The sequence below is a fragment of the Falco cherrug genome, chromosome 2 (genome assembly GCF_023634085.1).
Source record: "Falco cherrug isolate bFalChe1 chromosome 2, bFalChe1.pri, whole genome shotgun sequence".
Classification (NCBI taxonomy): Eukaryota; Metazoa; Chordata; class Aves; order Falconiformes; family Falconidae; genus Falco; species Falco cherrug.
This window is the reverse complement of record NC_073698.1, coordinates 58139354-58164160: the sequence shown is the minus strand read 5'-3', so window position 1 is coordinate 58164160 and position 24807 is coordinate 58139354. Positions and strand designations below refer to the sequence as shown.

The 24807-nt window shown below is 38.9% G+C and overlaps 1 protein-coding gene across 1 annotated transcript in view; it reads right to left on the bottom strand.

Moving 5' to 3' along the window:
• The window catches only part of PCCA (propionyl-CoA carboxylase subunit alpha), a 292472-nt gene that overhangs the window by 171314 nt on the left and 96351 nt on the right, over positions 1-24807 (bottom strand). The window contains exons 10-12 of the mRNA XM_055702705.1: positions 15434-15536; positions 10655-10749; positions 3188-3338 (exon numbers count right to left, since the gene is read on the bottom strand). Coding sequence (XP_055558680.1) covers positions 3188-3338; positions 10655-10749; positions 15434-15536 — 349 coding nt within the window. The remainder of the gene's footprint in view (positions 1-3187; positions 3339-10654; positions 10750-15433; positions 15537-24807) is intronic.

Genomic DNA, 24807 nt, shown 5'->3' with positions numbered 1-24807 from the left:
AATGTTTCTGATCTGCCAATGCAAAGCTGAAGAGACACTTCTGGTGAAAGTCAGAATTTCTGATGGCAGTGCAATAATGAGATTCTGACACAATTTGGAAGTTAGAAAAGGCCATTAATCTAAGGGGTCAAAAACTTCTTATTTATTTCAAAGCTCTTGTTTGGATATTTTGGACTACGGCTGCCCTTGATTAGGCTGGTGACAACTAGGTAACACAAAGCACACTGCAGCATGAGCAGCTATAAAGAATCAGATATTCAACATCTGGTCTGTCTCAACAATCTTAACAGTGCTGTCTGCCTGAAAACCACTCCAAAAAGTGCCCCAAACAACAATGTACAGAAGTTCTCCTGTAGCTGCTAGGGCAGACATCTCTACATTTTCTTGCGGAAAGTAAGAGTAAATAGTTTTGCTATGCAATTACCCAGTCTCATGTCTCATACTTACCACCTAGCCCCTGAAAGATGTCAGAAAAGGAGATACAACAAAGAGGATATTAACAACAGCAAAGATCAAATCATTCTAGCTGAATTACTTGCAAGGAGTGAAAACATCTGCAACAGATTTGTGTGGCATACAAGAGACACAATGGAGCTGATTCACCAACATTTTTTTGCTTTCCAATCTCATACTGTATTGCAGCAACACTTAACACAAACATCAAATAAAATACAAACTTCCTGTAAGGTGCTATTTATACTTTTTAACAGAAAAGGTATATTCCCAAAGAGTTGCCCAAAAAGACAGCCTTCCTCAAAATGTGACCAAATAATACAACTCTCGATTACTGCAAAATAATTTACAAAACACACAGGAAGATACCCGATAGATACACCAAAGGGAAGGAGGGGAGAAATCAGCAGGCAGTGCAAATTATTTGACATGCTTTAGTTTGGTTTACACAAGTATATTCTGAAGTCTGTATCTAAAATGTAAATGTATGTATGCAGAAAAGGTACAGTGATCTATTAGAGATGGCTGAAACGTTAAAACTGACACAGGAAATTGTGCAATTTAGTAGACAAATTCTGATGATGCTGACAGGTAGCTGTGTCTATAACGCACACTGACAAAGACCTTAGGAGCGCCACTTACAGATCAGATGCCCATTATCTGGGAAAGTTCTTCCAACTGTGGAGCATTCAGCAGAAACAGGGCGAGTAAACCTATTAGTCACTGTTCACAGTTAGGAGATGTAAAAGGAAAAAAGGCTGAAACAATACAGGGACATCTGGAGACTCTCCTGGTTGTGAAGTTAAATGTGGACAAGCTTCATTTGAGTTTCTATGTTTGGCTCTTAATAAAAGGGAGCAAGCACGAGATGTTAGTTGCATAACTGTTAGCTGAACAGAAAGTAAAGCTTGAGACCTGGGAGAAGTGACAGATCAGATGGGTAAGTCTGGGGAAGAATCAGAGAAAATTACTACTCTCCAGCCTCAAGCTGAAATACTAATTAGAGACAATACACAGTCAGGCTAGAAGAATCAAAGAATATCTAAACAAGTATTCTTAATTTAAGATTAGTAAATTTAAGAGTTGGAAAGAATGAGTCTGCTATTATAGGGGATTGTCAAACTGCTTAAGTTACATTTCAAAAGGAGTCTTGAAAGTCCTTAAAGATGGAATTGTGAAAGTTTTCTTACCGAGTATGTGGAAACCTGTACAATTAAGCAAGTTTGAGGTTTGGGACTTTAAACACCACTAGGAATCGCAGGGAGAAGGCACCACAAAACAGCAAAGATCCCATCTTAAAAACAAATTACAAAAAGGACTCCAAGGATACTCTATCACGAATTTCATTTAGAAATTGATGGGCAATAATATACTACAGCAAGGAAATGTTTTTGAACTTCTGGTGGGTTATGCAGAAAACTATAAATTAATTTTCTTCTGTGTACACAAGAACATGGAGAGTCATTAAAAAAATGTTCTCTCAAAACCAACAAAACTGGGAAAAATGTAAAGAACATGACCAAAGAGACATAAATTCTTCGTATGTTTTAATGAACTATACATTGCCATTAACCACCACCCTCTCTAACAGAATCCAAGGTAGACCAGATTGTGCCTAACAAACTCCTGGCAAAAGGATGTGAACTGTAACTGTCGCAACTAATTCCAAAAACACTGCCGCCCTGGCAAGGCAAGGAAAATTTTACCAGCAGTCTTCCCCTGATGCAGAGAAAGACTGCAACATCCCCAAATCCTCTCTCTCTTCTTTATCTAAAGCATAAATTTACCCAGCTCTTTATATGAAGTCATGCAAAGATGTCAGAATTATGAGGATCTCTTTATACTTTTATCATTCCTATATGTAAGAGCAGCAGGCAGGACACATCCCTAACAAAATGTAGCTAGAATAGAATGAGAAGCTCATCACTCTGATGCTTGATTACACACTTCAGCCTTTCTGGCATTATTTAACAAAGTGAGAAAAGGAGGATAAAGACAGTGGAATTTACTTGCTTACAAGTTGAACTTTTTTCCCTGCCTTCAAAGATTAAATACAGACTTCAGGTTATGTGCCTGCTTTCTTAGATTATGACCAGAAATGCACTATAACAGTCAAATAAGAAGAAGAGGGAGTTTTCCATAAAACACTGTTTGGTCATTCATTTGCGGGGTACATTATAACATCTACTACTGACTACAATGGTTGCTACAAAGATCCTACATGGTGTCAGCACACTTTTTACACAGTTGCATTCTAGTCACAATTTCAATCATAAGCAGGTTGCTAGTGTTTTTATTTGTGATATACACACAAAGTTTTAATCACCCTCCTAGAGAAACTCAGTAAGCAATCATCAAAGTATAAAAAAAACCAAAAAAGAAACTTCAGGGACCAGTGAGGAAAAGCATCAGAGCACAGTGGCTACCCACTTACTGTGAACTCACAGTGGCACTTAACAGTGACCTCTATTGCAAGGTCTTTAGGTCAAGTGTAACAAAGAGCAAAAGCTCCGAACGCTTACTTGAGTGCTGTGCAAGGGCTCACTGCTGCAAAGCCTTGTATACGCAGGCTTATTTAAGTGAGTAGATCTTTTCAGTTCAGTGGGAAGTGCTCACATGCATCAAGTTAGTTATGTTTAAGTCTTCGCAGGAGCAGACCCCCAAGTATGGAAGGAGGTTATGTTTTGTTTTTTTAAATAACACTTTTCTGAATCTGAAGGGCTGTTTTTCTTACCTGAAGTCTAGTATTCATTTCCAAGAAGTAGAAATTCTTACTGGAGTCCACAAGGAATTCTACTGTTCCAGCAGAGGAGTATTTTACTGCTTTGGCAAGAGCTACTGCTTGCTCTCCCATCGCTCTTCGAGTTTCAGGGTCTAAAAAAGTGCTACAATACAGAAACAATGCCTTTCTTTAATTAAATAATAATAACAATTCCATCATCTCATCTTCTGCTTAAACTACAACCAAAAGCAGACAGAATCATTACTCAAGTTATGAAAATATGTCAAGACTGTCAGATGTATGCCTTTACATTTATACTACCTCTGAACAGATATGCTTCAGGATTTGCAATTACTGCTAAAGTACAGGAAATTCAGGATAAATAACAGTATTCTCTAAAATATAACATAATAGAACACAACCTTTTTAGAACACTGACATCTATAACAATGCAAGTTAAATGAAAATACATAAAAATCCATGATATTTTAGAAGTCTTATCTATTTGCAAAAAAACAGTAACTAAAAAAATCCATCCAATGAAAATATGAAAGCCAAAATACAAGACAGGAGATCCAAGAGAAATTTGTTTTCTCACTCTGAAATAGAACAGTGTGGCCATTTCATTGATATTCTATGCAATAAAGAAGCTTTGGAAATTAATGAAGTATTTACTCAGGCTTCTTACATGAATAAGAGTACAATGAGGAAAATCTGAGCATTCATAATATTCAACTAACACAGCATTGACACTATCAATACTTAAACCTTCATATCCTATATTTCCTCTCTCAGCTTTACTTGTAAAGCTGGACAGTAGTTATCCGTGTTTGTTAATTGCAATTCATTCCTTTCCACAAATCCTGAACACACTCAAGGGCACGCAAAGAGCAGCTCAGCTACCACCTTGGGAGCCACTGTGAACACTACCCAAATGCAAAGCCGCCTCATTCTAGGAGAGCAACATGACACTTCTGCTGGTCTAGGAAGACTCAGGAAGGTACATATTCTGCTTGTTACTCTATTCTGTACCACAAATTCAGATTTAGATTAACCTATACAAATTGTTAATTCAGAGCTAGAGAAATTTCTGTGGCTTTCCACCAAAGCTGTGAAACTCTTTGCCCCTCACCCTGATACACTGACCTTCAGTGAAAGACAACATGAAGCTGCTGTTCTTATATAAGCTTACAAATACACTTATTATATTTCTGTGGTGACTTACATTAGGCACATAACTCAGCCAGCGTTTTAAAAATACTTTTGTAAGGGAATGAGAAGTCACTCCCACCTTACCTCTAAGCTACTAACATACCAAGTGTTACGTATTTCTTGAGGTTTCTTCCAACAGCGGGCCCTAAATCTGCAAAGGAGCAGTCAGGAGCCTCCACGTATCTGAAGTATCCCCCTCAAAGTCAGTTAAAGCTCCATCTGGAGCCTAGGACTGCGCTTGGTACAGAAGCCAGTGATGGGTCAGGACCCACCTCTCAGTAGTCTACTGTGGTGTTTTTCACTGAGACTTGAACTCACAGAACAGCTAGAGGCTTTTGCCACAACAAGCCATATTTGAAATGACACAAAAAGTGAGGAAATATCAAGGCAAACCAGGAGACAACGGAATCCTTTTCTTCATGGGAAAAGTGCTACTTAGCACCTCTGTCCTTCCCCTACATCAGGCCGAATCCGATAGATCGTAGCCCAGGCATTTTCAGAATTCAGAAAAAAATTTCTTTCTTTCTTGGCAAGCAATGGGATCAACAGGAAAAGGAAGTCAAGTGTGATCCCAAGAAAGCTATCAGATCCTACACCAAGTCAAAGGAAAAAACAAGAGTCACACAAAACTGTACTGTACCCATTAAAAATAGGCACTGGTAATTGTAAAAGAGTTTAATAATATTTCTTATTTTGATTCAATAAGAGGATAATACATTACACAAAATCAACAGTTTATAATTCAATTCAGGTTTTCTGCAGGGCTTTGATCATGAAAGGTTAATGAGTGGCTTATGAGGAACAGAATCTTTTCAATATCAGCTTCATACTGTATTTCTAGAATAACCATTATTACTTCTCATACAGATGAAAGACAGTTACTCCCCTTTATTACAGTGGTGTCTTCCCTATGTTTGTTAAATGTAGGTCTGAGATCTCTCTGTTCCCCGCCTGCTGTAGCCAAATTATGGAACACAGGTGCCACATTGCTAAATTTGATCTCTGCCACGCGGTTAAGCTTTATGCTCTAAAATGACTGCATCATCCCTGCAATCAGCTAGGTTAATTAACCAAAGTTTTCCTGCTCCCTTCTGCTGCTTTACCTTTCATATACATTGTTTCTCCCTTTTTTAACAATGTACCTTTTACAACTGAAATAACTTTTCACCAATCTAATTAGGCATCACTTGAAAACACAGCATTTCAAACCTCAATTGTAGTATTTTTCTCACACATACACCTATTTTTCTTTCAACCTAATCACTCCTATGGCAGCATGAAGGATACAAAGTAAAAAGGATTCACAAGATAAAAGCGCCAAAAAGAAGAAATAAGATCAGACCTGACATTTCACTCATAACACCTTTGTCATGCTATCATAAAGTTGATCAAAGACAATACAATGGGTTTGTGCCATTGTTTCTACAGCCAAAGAGATGAACCACATGGGCAAGATGTTGTCTGTCTACTTCTAGTTCATCCAGTAATGTCTCCCAAAATATCTCCATCACTTTCACTCGTCAATAAGGTTGATATTTTGAAAAGTATAAACAGTTGCACCATCAGTAGAAATTTACTGCTCAGCTTAGACAAAAAAGAAAAAAGTCAGTAACATTTACCCTTCCTCTGAAGGTACCACTATACTGGGAGAGAATAGCATCTTCATTTTCTAAATGTCAGAGTCTGCTTACCTGCTCTTAGGAAATAGTTAGGCATACTGTTTGTTTAAAAAAAGTTACTTAGCTACAAAAAATATTCTCCTTTGAGGTCATGTACTACCACACCACAGGCGTAAATATGTTAAAGTATTTGTGAACACAGTTTTGCCCCCACATTGAAAGTGCACCCAACTATGAATCATGTAAAGAGTCACAAACAGAACAGGTTCGCTGTTTCTCCTAATCCCAAATCCTTCAAGGATTCCTAGACAAACTGATGAGAGACGTGGAGTCTGATATACAGACTTGCAGCACAACTCTAAGGAGAATTTGTACAGAGTCTAGTTCAATAACATACCTTTCTGCTAAGTTCTTGTCTACATACATTCACTCAAATTGTTGGTGGCTTCACATAGCAACTTAGCAGTTAATCTAGAATATGATCTTGAAGTTCTTGGCATCATATTGAGATCTTTCAGAGAGAATTTAATGCTTGGTGAAAGTGAAAGAATTTGCTCTGTGTGCACCTTCCAGGTACAGAAACATTCCTGAGAGAAGCTAACAACGGAGTATGCAAAAAAGGTCACAAAAAGAGTTTGTTTCACTTGCATTCTGATGCAGTCACGATAACATAGCCTCCCTCTAAAATCTCCTGCTTCTTAAGATCTTTCTGTCACAGGCAGAAACATAAACATTTTTGTCTTTTGAACTGAAACTGAAAGAACGTCTTTCTTAAAAAGACACCGCAAACTAACATCTAGGATAGATAAGGCAATCTCAACTCCGAATGTATGCAGCTAGAAAGAAAAAAAAAACAACCGAACAAAAAAAATTATTTCCTGCCTGAGGTTAAACTCAAGGAAGTTTTGGGAAATTGTTATGAGACTGTCCTCAGAATCATCTTATTCTGAAAATATTGGATACTAAGGTTTAACACAAAGGACATGGAATCACTGGAGAAATGTAGAGACAGAAAAGCAGAATAAGCAGACAGCTAGTAAGTTCTAAAGACTTGGTCATTGTGGATGCCAATAGGGATCTTGCATGTTAGTACACAGTAGAATACAATGGTAGGGCACTGTTCCATCATTACATGTCCAGGAAAGGCCTGAAGATGTAGAGAGAAGGTTTAACACCCAGTATGCTGAAGGCCAGCATTTTGAGATATGATAGCTAGAGACCGCACCTCAAATACTGTGTTCAGTTTGGGGCCACTCACTTCAAGAGGGATGTAGAGGTGCTGGAGTGTGTCCAGAGAAGGGCAACGGAGCTGGTGAAGAGTCTAGAGAACAAGTCTTATGAAGAGAAGCTGAAGCAACTGGGGTTGTTTAACCTGGAGAGGAGGTGGCTCAGGGGAGACCTTTTTTCTACAGCTACTTGAAAGAAGGCTGTAGTGAGGTGGGTGTCAGCCTCTTCTCCCAAGTAACAAGTGACAGGACAAGAGGAAACGGCCTCAAGTTGTGCCAGGGCAAGGTTTAGACTGGATATTAGGAAAAGTGTCTTCACTGAAAGGGTGGTAAAGCATTGGAACAGGCTGCCCAGGGAGCTGGTGGTATCACCATCCCTGGAGGCGTTTAAAAAACTCGCAGATGTGGTGCTTAGGGACATGGTTTAGTGGTGGACTTGGCAGTCATTGGTTAACAGCTGGACTTAATGATTTTATAAGGGTCTTTTCCAACCTAAATGGTTCAGTGATTCTAAATAGTATGCCATGGAGTATCAAATGCATAATCTCTGACTGCTACAGCAAAGGATAGTCCTGGATGATCACAGTGAGTGGAAAGGCCTCTGCATGGTACTTCTCCTAACAACATTCCAAAACCTTAACTCTGGGCATCAAATAGTACAGATAACCATGTGCCTCTGAACAGCTGGACATTCCTTCAACCAAGTGGTGAGGCAAAAGTTAAGGTGCTTTAAAAAGCTTCTAACAGGTTCTGAAATGGTTTGATAGGACACCTGCTCTCACCAAAGTGAAGTTTAAGCACTCCTTTGAGCTCTGGTTATTGAATAAGAAGTCAGCTAAGACTCTTGTATATTTACTTTCCATCGATCCATTTACTTGAGATTGATCCTAAAGGATCAATGGATTTGCTGATAAGCCTATGGGCCTTGTTTCCCCACATGGGGAAGAATCCCTTATTAATCACTCCAGCAGACAAGAAAATACCAACACACCCTCATGCATTTTTTCTTGCCAAAGTACCCTGTCTGGAAACAACGGTCTCTGAAATCAAATAGACGAGAGTTTGGGCAGAGGAGAAACAGTAACTACACTAAGGAACAACAACAAACTATTAAATGTTACTCATCTGTTTAAATTTCAGCCTCTGTGATGAAATAAGAAGCCAACAGCATCTTCCAAGAAGGTATGAAGCTAGAAGCAAAGAAAATCACTGTAAATCAAGTTGTGTGTAACACTAACTTTGCCCAGCACTAACTAAAAAACTGGTGATGATCAGATGTGTCTTATTGTCTGTGCTTCCTAGAACAGAGTAGGACAAATGACTATGTGAAAATGGTATAAGCAAAGTTTGTTGGTCTCCTGTTTGAAACTGGGGGATTGACCACTGCAAACACCAGGGCTCCGTTGAATACTGTAACCTCATCAGGGTGTGAACTCAAGAGCTTTCCTCAAAAGACAGGTGGGGTTTTTTTTTTTTACTCGTCTGAACTTTCCTAGGAAAACTGGAGATTCAAATATGAAATGATCCCATAATGATAAGCTCAACAGCTGCAGACTTAGCTTTAAGAAAATCATAGAGATTATTCTCAAAGCCAGAAGGCCCTCAAAAACATCATACTCTTAAACTAGATACTTAGGAAAACACCATCATTGGAAAAGAGTAAATCGGAAGAGGCCAGAGTCAAAAGCCCTAAATTGTACAGAAGACAAATAAACATTTTAGCCCATAGCATCCCTATCTCCTAGACTTCATGAAAGACAAAAAAAAAAAAAAAAAGCGCTTTAACCTGTCTCAGAGCTCTTAATGGCCGCAATGGCAGCTACCATTTAAAATAGGAGGGGGGAAAAAAAGGACAGTATATTCCCTCCTCCCAGCTGTACAAGAAAAGATGTTTCCATGAGTCATTAATCAATGAGACTAACTGAAAAGGCATTCCCAGCAAGGGCTAACTTCAGGCTTTAGGGTCTCTACAGCGTCCCACAGAAGTTAGTGCCCTGCTTATCTGCAAGTCTTGTAAGCCTTTGTAAACAAATATTCTGCAGCCAACCACAAGTGGCTGTACAGCAGATAAGGCTTCCAAAGCTGTCAATAAAAGTCTGGCAGAGACCAAAACATTCAACAACAAGAAGGAAGAAGAGCTTCCACGTCAGATTTTGGAAAGCATTGACCTGCCCACACTTTTGTAGAGTTACAGGTGAGGATGATAAAACTTAACGGCAACTCCAACAGAGAATCCCAAGAAAGTTAAAACAGTGGCAGGCAGCGCCTTATAAGTACTCCTACGGGCAAAAGACTCTCCTCTCTTTAGTGCTTGGGTATATGTATATGCACATGTACGTTATATTGGGACCTGAAGTATTCACATTTCACAAACAAAAATATAGTAAGATCTTCAGGCATAAGGCTTCCAAGAAGTCCACAACCACTACCAGGGAAGGAACAAGAGCTATTTAAGCATTCATTAGTGGGTTTGTATCCTTATTTTTAAACTTTGGGGTTTAGTTTAAAATCTAGGTCACTAACAGTGCCAGTCCCACAATTACCATCCAACATTAACTTGTATGTTGCCTCTACATAACCATCATTTGAATGATGTGCTTTTTCCTTACATTCTAAATTGTTGCATCACATACTGTGCTATAAAATAATGGCAAACCTATCCCAGCTGGTGAACACATTACACTGGGAATTCCCATGGGTAGTGATATACCTCTGTCTGGTCTTCCGAAATTAGAACTTCCTTCTGCCCTTTTTTTCTACACAGTCTCTGATGAATGCCACAACAGAAAATACAGCAAGACCATTCTTTGCACAGCAGTAATGTATTTCATCTGTGTTTGGAATCAGTGGGATTAAGATCTTTTAGTACTTTTGAGTTACTGGACACCTACATCTATAGTTCACTACCATGAATGGTACTAAAAGTAGCACAAAGTATTTAGTACTTCATGTTCCATTTCAAAAAGAAATAAACAGTATTACGTGGCCCTCTCGCAATTACTATACCACAGTCAAATACCTGCCTCTGTGGTAAAATGAATACTTATTCCATGTTTTACTCTTAAATCTAAAAGTTGAACAGCAAAGAAAAGGAAAAATATCTGAAGATATATTAAGAAAGCCATCTCATATACCACATATTAGATTGGTAAGATCTATATCCATTTTATAGAAGATGATGACAAAAGTTTAAACAAAACACCTGTTCCCTTCTTACAGCAAGACATCATGAAGCAAGATTAAAACACCCTCAAATACAACATCAAAGCTGCATTACAGTCAAATGACTATAACTTAAACATTTATTTTCTTTGTGGCTCTTAATAGAATAAAATTTGCTCGCATTTGTACAATAAAATCTGCAGCCTTCCAAACATGCTTTCAATAACTATGAAGCTGCATCAAGAGTCTAGTGTACATACCTCGGTGCCTCCTCCACAACCTTCTGGTTTCTTCTTTGAATGGAGCACTCTCTCTCATTCAACCACAAGGCGTTACCATGTTTATCTGCCAAAACCTGAAACAGTAATGTGCTGCTGTTAACAAACCAGATGCATGCATATGGCCTTTTGGCATTAAACTATTAGATAGCATTCAGTTAGTTTAATTTAAAAATATTTTTTTCCAATCTAGAAATAAAGGTTGGGGGGAAATGATAGTGTAGAAAATTAATTGTGTATGAAATACTAATTACATGTTCCTTCAAATTCTGAAGATTATTTTAAAGCCTCTATACAGAATCCATATATGGAAAAAAACCCACTCATTTCAAAGTCCATGAGAAGCTCCCAAAAGTTCAAAAATCAGAAATCAAGACAGAAATAAGATTAAAATACATTTTTAGCATTTGTAAATGGTATTGCATAATGAAATTACTCAGAAGCATATTGTTAAGCAATATCTTGTGTCAACAGAGGAGAGAAAAATCTCAAAAGCATGACAAATTTTGCTCCTGAATTATACACAAGGGCTTTCAGAAACAATAGCTAATAAAGCTTTCTTAGTAGGCAAACCACAGCTGCAAAAAATCTTCAGAAACTCTGAGATCTTTTATTAAGGAGAACATAATCTGCTACTTCCTCAGTACCTTCAATGGAAATTAAAGCAGTAGTTTCAAGGAATTTCTTTAAAATTTGGTGTTATCTATCTACAGTCCTTGGCCGCATCTTCTGTTCATGGGAGAGTTAAGCATACAGTCAAGTATCCAGATCCAACTACCTAAATTACACACTGGAGAAAACACAAGTTCAACATAACAGAACTCTTACTTGATTCTACAACTTCAAACCGGAAGGAAAAGAAAGAAAAGGAACTCTATCTCAAAACTGACTGTACAGTGCAGCCACTTCCAATATCGGGATACTGGATTTGAGGATTCAAGTAGATTTCTTCCAATTTTACGATGATATACCCTACACTTACCCTTGGAGCATTTTCTTTCATTGCAGACCACACCTGCTCTCTTTCTTACTTATAAAATTTTCCCTCTAATCCATTTTTTTCCATCTATCTTCCTACTCTGACCTGTGGGAGCCTGTGCCAATATTCATGCTTCATTCTTTAATAGTGCAGTTCTATACTGAAAACCAACAAGATAAAAGAGGAGATAATCTTCCTCAAACTGCGTGAACTCAACCATATCTACTTACATTTCTGACAACAAACTGTATTATTTATCATTACTTTTAGCACCACAGAGCAAGTATGGCACTAAGTGAGATGAATTCCTGCATCTATGTTGCTGATGTGTGAATAATCCGGGCAGATGTGACTGAAAACCAGGCACTGAACTCACGAAGACAACTCATGCACTGTGCAGCATCAGATCCTGAGTGCTCCATACTCTGTAGGATCGGACATACCTTTTCTCCAGAAATTCTGTTGTGGTCCCATAAGTTTATGGAGCTTTCTAGGGAAAAAAATCCTATTTGGAGAGTTCTACAAGATCAATGATTTTGTCATTTCCTAAACCAGAACCCTATTCCTTGCCTATGGGGAAGTTTAGCAGCAGCAGCACCACCAGGGTACTTCAGGGCACTCCAGTCAACTGCTGCATTCTGTAACAGGTGACTCAATACAAAGCAAAAACACAGCAGCATCTAAAGCAACTTCCTACCAGAGCCCTAATTCATCCACTCTAGAACTGAACATCACAAAGCTCTACAAAAACACATTTAGAAGAGACAAAGATTTTTGGATTGGATTTTTTTTGTCCTTTTTTTATTATTAAAAGAACACCTCTAGGGCATACCATGGTACTCAGCGGAAAAAAATCACTGTCCCATAAGCAGAACAATTCCTTATGAGCACTTCTGTTTCACTGTTAGAATGCCTACAGCTTATCACAAAATTCAGCCTCACCAAAATAAACAAACCAAAAAGTCCTAGAATGTTTCAATAAAAATGAGTTCCTGTGCTTTTCTTCTTTCCCTCTGTATTTTCCTGAAGTGGATAGTAAAATATTTTGCAAACCAACTAGTAAATATTTTCTTTAATTTCAGAACATTTCTTGTATCCTACTTAATTTCTTCAACATGGATCTTAAATGTTCTTCTGTTATCAGTTAATATAGCTCAAAAAGAGACATGCATGAATATTTACTACAAAAATGTAATTACGAATAGAATACGCCAAACCACATCTAGTGTTAGGCTTTTACTTTCATTTTGGGTCCACTGTTTTCATTATGAAGTACCTTCTTTAGTTTCTGATAAAACAATTATATTTCAAAAGACATTTTTAAAATGTTGAAATCATCACCTTTGAGGTAACCTGAGATGTCAGTACACATCTCACCAAAAGCACGTCACAGCTACAGCTCATTTTCTAAATATTCCTAAAAGAAAATGTCCTGTTTTGTGGGATTAGATGATTATGACATTAGTATACGCTATGTATATCTATATGTCAAAATAATTAAATAGAATGTATCACAACCTCCCCTACATGATTCACCTAAACTCTATTTCCAGTTGTAGGATAGCTATTTAACAAGTAGTAGTTAGACATTCCATGTACTCTTACTTTAAATTCAGATCCTTTATATCAGATATTTCAGGAGAACAAGACTTCAAATCAGTTCAAGTATGAAGTCTATTTGGACTCTATTTTCCTGTCAATTGTTTTAGTCTTTTCTCATGTTTTACAAAGTGATTGTTTTATAGCTAGACACAGGAAACCCCTTACTTAACAATTTTAAGTACCAACACTTTGGAGCTATATGAGAATGTTAAAAAAAAGTTCTATTTAAAAATTACTGCTAAATTAATAAATATTTGGCATCTGGTCTCAAATTGTTTGTATATTTAGCAGTTTGAAAATGAACCAAGGTCAACATTCTAAAGCTGATTAGAACATGAAGTTAAAATGCTATGCTATGATATTGTTAAAACGTACCATCAAAGTGTTTGTGTAAGGAAAACAACATTCATTGTACACTTATTATAAATAAAACTATAAATTATTAATAGCAAAGCTATTTTGTTTAATCTAGGTAAGATTATTTGACTGCTCTTAAATACAGTGATGCGTAATTTTTTTGAGGTAACCTTTGTGAAACCTAAAAGGAATCAAGGTAATGCAAAATCTGTCCCCTACTCATGAAAGCATAGAGGAATCAATCTCATCTAACTTTAGCCATCAAAGAGTAAGTAGGAACCTGCTGAAGCTCCCAAATCTATAAGCACTGAAAGAAACAGATCTTTAAATTGTACCAAATTGCATATTTTTTTTAAAAAAAAGGGGAAAAAAGACATAGGTAAGCAAAAATTGTTAGCTATTGAAAGGGAATATAGGAAGATGGTCCAGCAACCTGAGCTCTTTCGTAACCTAAGATCAATGCTGAAACTAAACGTTCACTATATGTCTTTCCATGACCCTTTAGAAGAGAACAGGTTGGGGGTTAAATTTCATTTTTACAGACTGTTCCTTCATTTCACTATTTCTTCTTCATTTCTGCCCCTCTACTCCACTCTTGTAGAGACCCCACCTGGAGTACCTGTGTCCAGCTCTGGAGTCCTCAGTACAAGACAGACATGGACATGCTGGAGCTGGTCCAGAGGAGGCCACAAAGATGATCAGAGGGCTTGAAAACCTCTCCTATGAGGACAGGCTGAGAGAGTTGAGGTTGTTCAGCCTGGGGAAGGCTCTGGGGAGACCTTATTGCAGCCTTCCACTACTTAAAGGGGGCTTACAAGAAAGATGGGGATAGACTTTCTATCAGGGCCTGTCGTGGTAAGACAAGGGGTAATAGTTTTAAAATACTAGAGGGTAGATTTAGACTAGATATAAGGAAGACATTTTTTATGATGAGTGTGGTGAAACACTGGAACAGGTTGCTCAGGGAGGTCATAGATGCCCCATCCCTGGAAACATTCAAGGTCAGGTTGGATGGGCCTCTGAGCAACCTGATCTAGTTACTGCCACAACTTAGAGTTTATCTTTTGGACAAAAATACATGAAATTTCTGTTGAGGAAACAGATAAACTCCATACAGATTTCTTATCAGGACAGATTATTTCAAGGCTATTGAGAAACCCAATTTAGTTACCCACATAAGATCAAAGACAACACAAATTTTAAAATCATAGTTTTGTTAAAGAGTCTGTCTCAAACAAGTGTTGTTTTACATTAGCACATACGGCTTAACACTAGATCCAATAAAAGATATAAATGGTCGCAATCCAGAAGTTAAGAAAAATATACCTGATTTTGAACTACAAACTGCCCAAAATGGGACACAAATCCTCCTGACTTTCCAGGGAACATCAGATACTTGAGCACAGAATCCCAAGTACTAACAAACCCACCCAGACCTTGCAAGAAGAGTCTTAAGCACAGCAGTGCTTTAACTCCTACATCCTCTGCTGCACCCCAGCACCGCAATCAGGATCCAGAGTTCAAGCTCCAGTCCTCAGGACAGATGCCTACAACTTTTTTTTTTCCTCCCCAACGAATTGAGCACAGTTCATTGTCTTCCTGCTAAAGAAAGGCTAGAGACTAAAAACAGGAAGGCTGTATTGTGCATGATAGCCATGTACTTTCAGCAATGGCCCAAGACACAGGAAAACACAAGACTTTAGGCCTTTTTTAGCAAAGTGTTTAAAACATTTTGAGCTTTGATTAATTTACGAGTTCAAACCTTACTAAAAAATAAATGACCAATAATTAATAGTAGTAGTAATAAAAACACCACCACAAACCTGGATTTCTATGTGACGAGGGTTATCAATGAACTTTTCTATCAGTAAGCGATCATCACCAAAACTTGAAGCAGCTTCTTGAGATGAAAATCTAAAACCTTCCCTTAAATAATGAAAACAAAAAGAATAATTTGTATTTTACAAGTTAAGTTCTAAAGTATCCAAGCAGAAAAAACACTTATTCCAGTCCTCTAGCAGACTTCAATCAACACAATCCAAAACCCAAATTTTACCGCTTGCATTTGATTCTTTAATGAGTACCCCTTCTTTCATTTTTTCTTACAAAGACCAAAAAAACCCAAACAAACCCATTCTCAAAGCACAGAGAATTTCAGTGTGTTTAAAAAGTCTGGGCATTTACAACAATTATTCATACGGATTTTCTTTGTTAACGTTTTCTTCTGCCAAAGTAATGAAGTAATAGAGTTTTAAAAACCAGTAATTACAAAGTAGTTGTTACACAGAAGTAAAGGTGAACCTATTATTTAAGGTACACAGCTCTCTTAATACTTAAGAATAGCAGAGATTAGTTGCACGTTATTTAGGTGAAAGAACTGCAGATATAATATTGCAGAACTTGTAAATTCAATCACTAAACACACAACCTGAAGATTCAACACTTCACTTTACAGAGTGTGCCAGTTGTATTACTAGTTTTTTCCTGCACTGGAGCGTTACATTCGAATATTCTGTATACTTCCCTCTTTTTTTCTCTTTTATGTATGTAATTACTCAAACAAATAAGGGCTGTAAGATACTATATTATTAACTTTCTCATTGCAGGAAGATTACTCCTATAGGGCATAACTGCTGACAACCAACTTCATGTACAGCTTTCTCAAGGTGAAATGCACCGTGATGCAAGTATACCCAAAGGCCCCACAGAAGTTTTCTACAAGGTCTTTAACTGGAATATGAGTCTCATTTATGTTGTTACATATGAAAAGTCTGGGGTAAATTTCTGTGGGATTGACTACTGTAATGCAGAGGCCCTGATAATTGTGCCCAGAAAAACAACTACATCATAGGTGAGTTGAAGTTTCTGTGCTTTCCATCTCTTTAATCTAGTTTAATTCCACAAACAAAACCCAGACAATAGAACCATGAGGTAAATAAATTTACAATATAGAAACATGTATATTTAAAGGTATTTCTTCACCTTCTTTCAAGGTTGTTAAATAATATACATTACAATTTTGATATATTATACTCAATACACAATCTTTCCTAAATTCATATTTAACCTCAATATATTGAATTATTAATAAAAAGAGATTTGTGATTCTGTATGCTACCTGATCTATCCAAAAAAACCGAAGTGAGGTAACAAATAGCCAGACACAGTATTTCTTACTGAAGCAGATTTAGAGTGACTTTAACTCCTATATCAAAGGCTTTGTTTCCTTTTGTAACCATTCTGTCAAGACAGTTTTATGCACAACTGACTTTTTCCTTCACTGAAGTATGTGCTAATTAGAAATCTAAACTGCAATATTTGTTAAAAAAAAGTCAGGTGCCTAATTATCTAATCCATACACCTGTAAATCTTTTTAAATTATATTTAACAGGAATGACTCAGTCAAGTATTCTGACCTTGTCTGCATCTTACAAACCTGTGCAGTTGCATCTGTTCAGAGATTAGAAATTACCGTAAGTATATGCTTCACCTTCGTTGAAGAGATCATACTAAGTAAATGGAGATGGATCTGAGTCTCTATGAATATTTACAAAAAAAAAAAAAAGTTGCTTAGGCTAGAAGATAATTTGTATTTGGAGTATTATCCTTTCACCAAGCAAGAGCCATACAGACCCTCACGGCAAGGGAGACGTTTCCCACACAACTGTACTGATGTGTGACCAAGTTCAAAACTTTCCTGCCCACGCTAACCCCAGAAGGGACGCGCAGGGATACTTGGGTCAGGGAAACATGAGCTTACTGCCCCTGTCTAGGCCCGGGTACGGTCTACCATACAAGCAACATGCTGCCTGCAGCCTAATCAAGCCGTGACGTTTGACAAGACTCAATCATTCAGGCTGATGTACCTCACCTATAAGACCATCACTAATACCCTCTACATTACGACTCAAAGCAAATAGGCACTCTGGTCAAAAGATTCCTGAGCAGAGGCTCTGCAACAGACCCAAACTCCAAACACTAACCACCTACTAACGCTGCCACCTCCACAGCCTTCCAGTGCCAGCCACCTGCAGTGGACCAAGGGGCAAGGAGCAAGCAAACAGCAACAGCTAAGAGGGGCTTTGACAGGAGATACTTTTGTTAGTTTCTCATAAGGAGGAGTTGGTGGTAGAGGTAGTTTTAACAGCAGGGTAGGGGTGAGGTGGGGGTGTTGGCATTTTGGTTGCAAGCTATTTATTTGTTCAGGCAAGATTTTCTGTTGAAGTTTTTTCTTAGGTTCTCAGTAACTTTTAGTGGCAGTTTTCAGGTTTTTTCCTATATGCGCATTTGCTGCTTTTAGTTGCTTCCTTTAGCTTCTGCTAGCTGTTTCCCAACTCATAGATCGGTAAGACTGGTTCATGATGAAAAGGGGCCCATAGCTGCCTGCTGCAAGGATGACTCATGCCACCAAGGTCAGTCACCTGGAGTCATACACCACCACAGAGCCAGTAGGCTGATAACAGTATGGCACCATGAAGTACTTATGGTGTCTCCACAGCCCCAGCTGCAGGAGTACGCATCACACGTCAGATGTCTCTACCCAGGCTGGGCTCGGAGCTGGGGGCTGAAAGGCTTAGTTCCGTGCCCATGCCTAAGGCAGGCAGAGAACACCACTGCCTCTCCTCAAGGACAGGGTGAGTGGGTCATGCTGGTAAAAGCTGCACACTAGTCAAAGCCTAGAGGCATTGGGGGAGGGAGATAAAAAAAAACCAAGAGGTCCACCTGAAGCAGTTTTTCATGATGGCATGTGGCTAAGGAAACAAACGGGCTGGAGCCTGCATGCAGACACAGAACTGCAACATCCTTAGAATAGCTGCAGGGTGGGACAGGTCACACAACTGCAATGCTGCAAAGAATGGCTTTAAACCAAGCAGCAGGATAAGTTTGCCCTTTTTATGAAAGGGCACCTCGAATATATAGATGTCGTCTTGGGAAAGGGCAAGAGGGTAAGAACTGGAAGGTCTGCAACAAGGAAGAGGCCAGCCAGTATAGGTAATACTACAGCACAATTTTGTTAACAGTTCATCTGCTCAAGCTGACAAAGTGGACAAATTCTTCTTCAAGCAACACAAAGTTTTCAAGACCTCGAGTGTTACATGGTTTGGGGTTTGGGGGGCTGTGGGTTGCTTGGGAGGGGAAAGGGTGGGTTTTTTGGTTTGTTAGTGGTTGGTGAGGGAGGTGTTTGGGAGGGGTGGTCTTTTGCTTGGTGGTTTGGGTTTATTTGTTCCTTTTTTTTTTTTTTTTAACAGAAACTGACCTCCCTGATATCTCTTGGAAAAAAAAAATACAAAAAAACCACAAGCAAGCTGGGAGGTTTCTGATGGATGCTGGGGAGAACTTCTCAACACAGACATTAGATGGGCTGAAGAGGAGGAATTACCAGTAGCAGAAGAGGATGGAATCAAGGATCTCTTGAGAAATTGACCCATATAAGTCACTGAGACCAGATGGGATGCTATGAGAGGTAGCTTGTGTCATTGTGAGACTGCTCTGTCATCTTCAAAAGGCTTTGGAGGTCAGGAGAGATTCCTGATGACTAGAGGAAGACAAATACTGCATCCAAGTTCGAGAAAAGCATGAAAGAATCAGAAGAACTACAAGCTGGTCAGCCTCTCTTTGACTCTGGGGAAGAGTCATAGAGCAAGATCTCCTGAAAGCTATTCCTAGACACATGAGAAAGTGACTGAGATCAGACTGAATTTAACAACAGTACCACGCTTGACCAGTCTGCTTGTCTTCTATTACTACACCTATGAAATACAGGACAACAGTAGATATCATCTCACTCAACTTCAGCAAGAACTTAATGGCCTCCTACAGCGTCATTGCTTCCAAGGTAGAACATTACAGTCTACATAAGTGCACAACCAGATGAGTCAAAAACTGGCTAGATCATGGGGCTCAAAGTTAGCAGCACATCCTCTACCTGGAATCCAAAACAAAGGAATCCCTCCAGGAAACAACTATTCTGGAACCAGTTTAACCTCTTTATCATTGACCTGAAACATACTGCCAGCAGCCTGTGGACCACGCTAAACAGGGTCATCAATATACTCGAGAGACAAGGGTGCATTTAGAGAGACCTAGACAGTTTGGAGGAATGGAGTCACAAGCATCTTATAAATTTCCACAAGAACAGAAGCAGAGTCCTGTACCTAGCACTGACTAACTCTCTGCCCCGCATCAGTACAGGCTGTGGAACTTATTTTTAAGATTAATTGGAGGTCCTGGTGGATAACAGGCTGCAATGCAACTGTGATGACAGTAATGAAGGCTAATTGGATAGTGGGCTGTATCAACTGCAGCACAGCCAGCAGACCAAGAGCAGCAATTATTCTTTACTCAGCACCTCTTATACCATATTTGAAATATTACACCCAGTTTTGGACTCCTAGTACTAAACATGTTGACAAGCTCAAGTAAGATGGTCAGAGCGAACCTGAAAGACAACAAGGGCTCTAGTGGACATTTAATAGCAGCCTTCCAGTACTTAAAAAGGAGTTTACTAACCAAATGAAGCCAAGCCCTTCGCTGCAGTGCACAGCAGAAAAACAGAGACAGTGGCCATAAATTGAAGTGGGGAGTTTCTAACTGGATGTAAGCAATAGAAAATGACTGGAAAGAACTGAGAACCAGGGCAGGCTGTTCAGAAAGGCAGTAGAATCTCACTGCAAGACACACCTGGGCAAAGCTCTAAGCAACCACCTTCAAACTGAGTGCTGATCCTATTCAGAGAACGAAGGTGGATGAGCTGATGTCCTTAGGTGCCTTCAAACATGCATGATTCTATAAGTGGAAGAACAGGATGTCTTGAAAGGCTCCCCTCTCTCCCTACACTATGTTTAGTCACACTGAAGTGTAAGTCATATAAAAGCATTTACTGATCTTGTCACAAGCTTTCTTGTGGTTGTCTGAAGTAAGATAGCCCATGCCAACTTTCTGCCTCCAGCTCTGAGATCACCATTGCTGCTTGAATTCAAACCACCACCTTCTTCAAAGGCAGCCAGATACTATCAAAAGACTGCAGTCATTTGTAATATTTCAGTTTTCCAGTATCAGAAAACAGTAAAAGGAAATAGTCTTTTCTTGTTAAGGCCAGAATTAGAAAGGCTATCTAATTAAAAACAGATGTCTGATAACCATTAGTACAGTAGAATCCCTCTAAAACCATGCCTGATAAGTTACGTAAGCAATACATACTTAAATGTTGTTTGATTTTACACACAAAACCAGTATCGTTTGCTTCAGCTTGACTCCAAATTTACAAAAACTAGAATTGCCTAGTCACAGCATTTTACATATTTTTACACATGTAGCTGGCATGGAAATCAGTGTTTAAAAAAACAACAACAAAAAATAGACCATTTTTAGGAAACACTGCTCTTCACTCATCCAATTCACTCCTTCCCCTTACCTGAACACTTCTACAGCACATACCTGTGCACAACAGACCAAGGATGCCAGACCCATACACACCCATTTTTGCAGAGTAGTCTGACAGACCAAATGCATTGCTTTGGGAAAGTAACAAAATTTAATGTACAGGCTTGTAATAGGGAATGCTGTTTAGTTTTTTAAAATATTGTCCTCTCATATTGCACACTTCATATTTTCTTTGCCTTGGGAGGTTGGGGATTCAGAAATGGTTTGCTACTAATTATTCCACTGCTCATTCCTGCAGAGCCATTAGAAGATTACAACATCAGGGAAAAAAAATACTTCAACAGATGTTTATGAAAGAAGGTGGCAAACTGCACAAAATAATTGCAGACTACAAAAGCAAATTTTCTAGTAGTTCTCCCACATATCCTGTTGTACCATTCCAATGAACAGCAACAGCTGTGGAACAGTGGAAATAGACAGTGTTGTACCATAGGACCACCGAAGAAAAATTATAAGAGGTTCTTGGAATTTGAGAGCAGATGTTTGACTTGAGTTTGTAAAATTGGCATAAGCATCAAGAAAGAATTGAAGTAACTAGACAATTTATGTTTTCCTGTGATTACAAGTTAAAAGGCAAAAACTTTCATCTTTCTAAATATCTGTTGCTGGAAGCTGCCTTGTTGAAAGTTTTGCAAATAGATACTTACCAAGATGCAAAACTTCCATCTCTAGGAAAAGTTACAGAAGTTGAGACAACTGGGTGTGTGCAGAGCTAGCACAAAGCTCCAAATTTCTCAAAAGGGAATTGTTAGAAGATAATTCAGTACAAATTTCCAACTTACAGGTTATCACATTTGAGCTGAAGCTATTAACTAGATAAACCAATTTCTATCTGCATATCCATAGTATTTAAAACAAGGGCCAGTAATTCTAGTATGATGACCTCTGATGCAGAATCTATATGCCAGCATCTGTGTGCAAAGATTCATCACAATTTCTGCAGAATTTTTTTAATCCATTCTTTGGAGAAGATAGGGTCCTCAAGTGAATTCCTTCTCAGAGCTGCCAGCAGACCATTTGAAGCCAGGAAGCCTAAAGACTTAGTAACAAGTACAATTGGTATAAGCATACTGAAACCAAGAGAGCCTTCAGTTTCTTCGCAATCGAAGAAGGAATGATACAGAATGTTTGCAGATACTCGGATACCTACCCTAGTCATGTTTTGTCCTACTTCATCGTGAACTTCATGTTGCCTATATTTGGAAAGCACTTTCAGACCAGGCTCTCTGGGATGCAGGCACAGAGGCTCTTCATATACAGACCAGAGCCGGGATGATCAACTACAGACAGAAGTACCTCCACACACATAATAGCAGCAGAACTTTCCCAGACTGTGAAGAATCTACAAACCCGAATTCAATGTAAACCACTCTCCAGAAACCTGCACTTTGTTTTTAACATAATTTCAAGTGGATATCTATTACATGAAGAAAGTGCATCCTAAATTCTACTTATCCAAACCAAGACAACTGACATGGGATTACATTAGAGCAAAGCTAGTGTTATTTTAATTTCAGATATGGGGTAGTGGCTTGAACTGTACACAGAATTCCACACTACAACTTGACCGTTGTCTCCAGCTGGCAGCTGATCACAAGTGGTGTTCCCCAGTATTGAGGCCAGTTCTGGTTTAATACCTTTATCGATGATCTGGACGAGAAGATTGAGTGCACCCTCACAAAGTTTGCAGATGACACCAAGTTGGGGGGGAGTGTTGATCTGCTTGAGGGCAGGAAGGCTCTGCAGAGGGACCTGGACAGGCTGGACCCAACGGGCTGAGGCTGACTGTATGAGGTTCAATCAGGAGAAGTGCTGGGTCTTGCATTTGGGTCACAACAACCCCACGCAGCACTGCAGGCCTGGGGAAGAGCAGCTGGAAAGCTGCCTGGTGGGAAAGGACCTCAGGGTGCTGGCTGGCTGAACATGAGCCAGCAGCATGCCCAGATGGCTAAGATGGCCAACAGCATCCTGGCTTGCATTGCCAGCAGGACAAGGGAAGCAACTGTCCCCCAATATTCGGCACTGGTGAGTCTGCACCTCAAACACTGGTTCAGTTTTGGGCCACTCACTCCAAGAGGGACGTAGAGGTGCTGGAGCGTGTCCAGAGAAGGGCAATGAAGCTGGTGAAGGCTCTGGAGAACACGTCTTATGAACAGAAGCTGAGGCAACTGGGGTGGTTTAGTCTGGTGAGGAGGCTCAGGGGATCTTATTGCTCTCTACAACTACCTGAAGGAGTCTGTGGACAGATCTCCTCTCACAGGTGACAAGACAAGAAAAAACAGCCTCAAGTTGCACCAGGGAAGGTTTAGATTGGGTATTAGAAAAAAAACCTTTACTGAAAGGATGGTCATATATTGGAACAGGCTGCCCAGGGAGTTGGTGGTATCACCATCCCTGGAGGTATTTAAAAAATGTATAAATGTGGTGCTTAGGGACATGGTTTAGTGGTGGACTTGGCAGACCTGGGTTAATGGTTGGACTTGATGATCTTAAACATCTTTTCCAACCTAAATGATTCTATGATTCTATGAAGTTTGGAAAAAAGCAACAGAAGTGAGAGTTAGGAGGGATTCGTACCTGAAGAAATGCAACAGCAGCCCTACCCAGATAAAGAGGTAGGGGACAACACAGCAACCTTCCAGAGTTAAATGCACATGAAGAGCTATTTCAAGGAAGAAAACAATTCTAACAATGGTAAAACTATTCTAGTATTTCCAGTTCAAAATACTAGCTGAAAGTCACAGAAAACTTAGCTATAGATAGAATAATATCATAAATATTTAGAGAATCTAAGAAAATCTTCATCATTGGGGATATTTAAGAGATGTGAAAGGTGAAGCACCAGTAAGTTACCATAGTGATTAATTCTGTAATTGTAGCAATTAAGTAACTCAGATAGGTCTTTTCCATTTCCAGTGGCTACCTCCATGTCACACCACACAATAATGTAAGCCTGCTTTTAATATTATACATAGTCAGTTGAGACAAGAAAGATTTTCAACTACCCTGAAAATTGAAAAGTATGTTTCAAACAATATTAGTTTATAGACAGGGTTGGTTTTTTTCATATGGCATTTGGAATTAATCCCACATGACAAAGCCAAAGCAAGTTTACAAAGCAAAATATTATCAGCAATTCTTCACACTCACCTTGCATCTGTGAACCCTGAAATGGAAAAGGCCATTCACATATCAGCTTTTCAGAGCTGCCAATAGCTGAAAATTAGTTTATCTTTAAGATTACATGGATTTGATGCAGCCAGACAACAGATGAGGTCAACAACTTTTCATGTTAACTACATGTGAACTATCAGATAAGTTTTGTCAGCAACAAATTGAATCACCTTCAAAACACTCAGTTGGATGTTCTTCTTCAGACCCATTAAAAAGAATACTTAGCTCCATAATGCAATTAATGGACATGTACAACAAATACTTCACAACCTCACAGAATTTCTTCAAGACAGACTATGAGAGAAACCCAAATGCAATACTTCACGTGCAAACACAAAATAAATCAGTTTCTATCTCCTGTTCTCTTAATCTCACCTTCACCTTCCTGCAAGTTATTTTGCCTTAGTTGTTGCTTACCTGTAAATGTTAAAATAAGCTTTCCTCCTTGATATAAGATCAGTAACTAGTGTTGATCTGTGACTCAGTCTAGGTGTTCTTTCTCTTAGCACCTTTTAGATACTGCTCTACAAAATTACACCGTAAAGACAAGGCTTGCATAACTAACCAAAAGGATTATTAT